Source organism: Ipomoea triloba, chromosome 3 (genome assembly GCF_003576645.1).
Source record: "Ipomoea triloba cultivar NCNSP0323 chromosome 3, ASM357664v1".
Taxonomy (NCBI): Eukaryota; Viridiplantae; Streptophyta; class Magnoliopsida; order Solanales; family Convolvulaceae; genus Ipomoea; species Ipomoea triloba.
In genome coordinates this window covers 18615839-18621026 of record NC_044918.1, presented here as the reverse complement: position 1 = coordinate 18621026, position 5188 = coordinate 18615839, and the positions used below count along the sequence as shown (strand labels likewise).

The window sequence follows — 5188 nt, the reverse complement described above, 5'->3', positions numbered from 1 at the left end:
ATTTTAATTTTCTTATTATATATATAAATATGAAAAAAAAAAGAAAAAAAAAAGATAGTACTAATGATTGTGGTGATGGTTATATCACGTAAAATGGAGGTGTTACAACGTACTATAGTCTAATTAATATGGATATACCATAGTGGTTTGAAATCATGTGTTAAAAGCAGGTCATGTTCTACCCATTCAAAAACTCATTCACTTTCCATTATTACAAATCTTTTATAATTTCTTTGTTTTTTTCTTTTCCATTAAAAGGTAACGCTTTGTATCTATCTTCGTATCCACTCCATCCTATATATATACACTCACACATTTTAACCCTTAGAAAGCTCCGTGTAAGAGACCTCTATTCATCAGTTTTTTTCATGATGTCCACCACAGCTAAAGACGAACCGGACTACGATAGCAGCTGTTCGTCGGCGACGGTGCCGGATTCGAGCCGGAGCTGGATGAGCAACCTGAGCTTCAGCAGCCGCCGGAGTTCCATCTCCCTTTGCTCCTCCAACGAGTCGGCGTATTACTCCAACTGCCACAAGCCGCACAAGGCGAACCAAGCCGCTTGGGAAGCCATGAAGCGGCTCCGAGCCGACAAGGGCGGCCAGGTCCGGCTCGACCACTTCCGGCTCATCCGGCGGGTCGGCAGCGGGGATATCGGGAACGTGTACCTTTGCCAGATAAGGAATCCGGTGGTGGGGCTGCCGCCGTGTTTTTACGCGGTGAAGGTTGTGGATAGGGAGGCGTTGGCTATAAGGAAGAAGCTGCAAAGGGCGGAAATGGAGAAGGAGATTTTGGCCATGCTTGACCACCCTTTTCTTCCGACGTTGTATGCGGAGTTCGATGCTTCCCACTATTCTTGTTTGGTTATGGAGTTCTGCCCCGGTGGGGACTTGCACGCCGCCCGACAACGCCAACCCGGAAAGCGCTTTTCCCTTTCTTCAGCTAAGTATGTATTCCGTCCGTATTATTCATAATACTATTTAATTATACCATCATGTATACATATTGGGTCTCGGACTCTTAGTTGGTTATGAGTAGTAGATTGCAGGTAAAGATAATATATGTTTAAATTTTTACAGTCATAGTGTGTGAGTTATCTTAACGAGGTGGACTCCTTATGGTCACTAGATACTAATTCTCTCATCTAATGAGCTATTGAGTCATGGATGTAGGAGTATACTGAACCCACAAAAATAGCTCAGTTGATTTCTGGTTGATAAATTATAGACAAGGACACTTGATCAAGTCTTATCAGTAGTTACCCTAATATGGAGTATACTGAACCCACAACAGTAGCTCATTAGCTCCTAAATGATAAATTATGAGCAAAAACACATGATCTAGTAACAGTTTAGAATTACTCCAATATTGTGGGCTCCTTGTAACACCGGACACTAATCTTTCTATCTAATTAGCTGCTGAGTCACCCTAGGGTAGGAGTATATTAGATATTCAAATAAATGGGCATTTTAGTATTTGTTGATGTTGGAAAAGAAAGTAAATAAATAAATACGTACTACTGTTGCAGGTTTTATGCAGCAGAAACACTACTAGCATTGGAGTATCTACACATGATGGGGATTGTATATAGAGATCTGAAACCAGAAAATGTGCTAGTAAGAGAAGACGGTCACATTATGCTCTCAGATTTCGATCTCTCTCTCAAATGTGAAGTCGTCCCAAGGCTCATCAAATCCAAAGTTTCACCACACCAATCCGCCACGGACACCACTAATGCATGCTCCTCTCCTTCATGCTCTCTCCCCATTCGCCCCGTCCTCTCCTGCTTCTCCGCCGCTAAAATCACAACAAAAACCATCAGAGAACACGCCGACGGCGCCGGCGCCGGCGCCGGCGCCGATCACGACGGCGAAGTGGAGAAAAACGAGTGTGAATACTACAATCAAGAACTCGTGGCGGAGCCCATAAACGCGCGGTCGAAATCCTTCGTCGGAACCCATGAATATTTGGCGCCGGAGGTGATCTCCGGGCAAGGGCACGGCGGCGCGGTGGACTGGTGGACGCTGGGGGTGTTCCTGTACGAGCTGGTGTACGGGACCACCCCTTTCAAAGGCGAGAACAACGAGAAAACGCTAATCAACATCCTCAAAAAGCCGCTGGCGTTTCCGAGGATGGGGTTTAGCAGCAGCAAGGAGTACGAGGAAATGATTAAGGTTCAGGACTTGATCAGCAGATTGCTGACGAAGAATCCGAAGAAGAGGATTGGGAGTGTGAGGGGGAGCGTTGAGATCAAGAAGCATGAGTTCTTTAAGGGTGTGAATTGGGCGCTGATTAGGTCGGTCCGGCCGCCGGAAGTGCCGTCGGAGTCGCGTCACAAGCAGATTTTGGGGCGGAGTAGAAGCGGCGCTGCCGCAGTGATACCAAAGCTGATGAGCAAGAAGGAGCGAGAAGAACCGTATCAGATCCCACATTATTTTGATTACTTTTAATTTTACTGTACATTATGAAATAAAATTCCTAGGTTAATTATGAGTAATTAATTAATTACAAAGGATAGCCTTGTTAATCATATGTTTGACATAGGTAGCTGAGAGTTTTTTAAGTGTTTGTTTTTTAATCCCATGGATCCATGTACGTGGTTTTCTTCTCTTTTTTTTTTTTTTTTTCATTTTTTCTTTATTTTTCACTTATTAGTGGGTGATGATCGACAACAACTTTCGTATTGTAAAATTATAAATTTGGTAATATATATGCATGAGATATTTTTGTTCATAAACGACTAATTTGAGTAAAGAATAATGAAAATATATCTACTTGAATTTAGACTCTTCAGGAACAACTTGATACTAGTACTTCATTATATTCTTAGAGGAACTTGTTGAACAAGTGGAGGCTATCTATTTTATAGAAACAATTTAATCTAGGGATGATGATTAAATAAGTAATCAAATTATTTGACAAAAAATGTAATTATGACACCTAGCTAAAAAACTATAATTAAGTCCTTAAATTTTGTAAAACACAATTGGACCATTGTAACCTATTTTTACATGTCAAGATAGGGTAAATAATGATTTCATGATTTGAATGTCACCTCATTGTACTTTTTTGATTTGTAATTTTGTATGCCTATTTGGTAGATATTATTATTTATCTTTGATTTATATATATATATATATATATATATATATATATATAAAGAAACAAAACAAAACAAAAATGTAATGTTTCGTCCAACAACAATAAAGACCAAAATGTTGGTGTGTAGGTTAAATAAGTCAAATTTAAAAGAAAAATGCATGCATAGATGCCACATTAGCATAACTTCATCTTTAATAGAAAAATAAGTCAAAATGACTCTACCATATTTTTTTCAAGTTCAAATTAAGTACTTAAGTCTTTTTTATATATATAAATAATTCGATAGCCTAATTACATTTTCTCAAATAATTTGAGAGTGTATTTATTTGCTTCATATCCTATTAATCTAAAACCTTTAAAAAAACTAATTCAACTATATTTAATAAAAATAACTCTAAATACAAATTTCCAAGGATTGGATAAAGTAATACGGAGTACTATTTTTTTTTTTGAAAGCCATTAAAAAAAATCCCATTTTCATAACTCGATACTCGATCATATCATTTTCTTGTAGTGTGCCTTTTCTTTTTCTTTTCTATTTTTGCATTTCATGATTATATTATAATTTAGCCTCACATTTGCACTCAATGTAGGTGGTGGGCATTGAATTGGATTAAATTTCACCAAATTTTGACAGTGGGTATATGCGTGTAAAGGGTGGAGCAGACCATAATTGTCCCCATGGTTTTTCTCACTTGGGACTCATGACTTCATGTGATACCCATTATTACATTTTCTAAATCATGGAAAAATTAATAAAATAAAAAAGTTTTAATAACATTAACATATACATGCTTATGAATCAACTTTAAGTGTTTTTTCCTCTTTTTGTTAAGGTCTCTCACATCCTTTCTCATTATGGTACTTTCATTCATATCCCAAGCAATTATTTATCATTCAACTGATTAAACAATAGATGTGAACCGTACATTAGGAAATTAGACCATCTTTTATATTTAATTTATTTAATTAATATATATTAATTAATTTTGGGTTATGATTATTGTCATTCACTCATTCCATACTCTTTTATCATTTGTAATGATTCATTGGGAATATAATGAAGGAAAGAAATGTGATTAGTACACATTTTTTGACCGCATTAAAGTCACAAATTTAAGGTTTGACTATCCTTGATTATTGTTTAATTTTTTATATAATTTGAGAATTTATTTCTACAAAACCAGGATGGCATACATTACATTTTTTTTTTGTAATTTAATAATTATTAATTATAAAAAGTAGTGCTAACCTTAAGGCCAGGTAAACAGTTTGACGCTATGTTTCATGATTTTCATTATTAATGAATTCTCTTTCAACAACAAAACAAAAAACTGAAATGTCATTAAAGTCTAAGAGATTAAAGTAAAATTAATTTATTAATGAACTATATATATACACTCATGATCAAATGAGTCCACCATTTTCCACATGTCTATGTAGACAGATCTGGGCCATTGAAGGTTTGAGATCAATGGCTTAGATTTCACTAACTATGCACTGTTGATGAAATTTAAGTCATTGATCTCAAACATTCAATTGCTCAGATATGTCCACACGGACTCATGAGAAAATGTGAACTTACATGAACAATGTCATATATATATATATATATATATATATATATATATATATATATATATATATATATATATAGACACACACACACGGAATAACATAATTGGGATAAGACAAAAAAAATTGCTCAAAATCTTTCACCATCCGATGTAGCAATAAAACTCTTTTTATTTATTGGTTATCTAAAATTAGCTGACCTAATTCCTGTTAAAAATAAAATTCTACTTATATTTCAATGTGATGAAAAATTTGGTAAATTTTGTTATCACTGTAGCTTGATCATATAATTATTCACATTCAAATTTGATTTTAAATTTCTTCCACATAAAAACTAATTTCAGAGAAAAAGTTAAGCAACAGATGGAGGAGTAAGCTAGCAAGTTCCCCGTGAGTGGATTCCATTATTTTATACTGTGACAGCAATGATAAAAATTACTTTATTTGTGCTCATAAAAGTCGGAGAAAATCATCCTTGAATTGGTAATGGAAGGATTGTATGTTTGATTTT

General features: G+C 35.4%; 1 protein-coding gene across 1 annotated transcript; it reads left to right on the top strand.

Annotated features, from left to right (window-relative positions):
• Positions 1–353: 353 nt before the first annotated feature.
• On the top strand, positions 354–2786 carry LOC116012420 (protein kinase PINOID 2). Its single transcript, XM_031251953.1, has 2 exons — positions 354–946; positions 1529–2786. Exons 1-2 carry the CDS (start codon positions 369–371, stop codon positions 2448–2450), a joined length of 1500 nt encoding a protein of 499 aa, XP_031107813.1. The 5' UTR covers positions 354–368; the 3' UTR covers positions 2451–2786.
• The last annotated feature ends 2402 nt before the right edge of the window (positions 2787–5188 follow it).

Coding starts and splice junctions, on each gene's coding strand:
- LOC116012420 (XM_031251953.1), top strand. CDS start 369: ATGATGTCCACCACAGCTAAAGACGAACCGGACTACGATAGCAGCTGT. Junction 947..1,528: donor TTTTCCCTTTCTTCAGCTAA/GTATGTATTCCG, acceptor CTACTGTTGCAG/GTTTTATGCAGCAGAAACAC.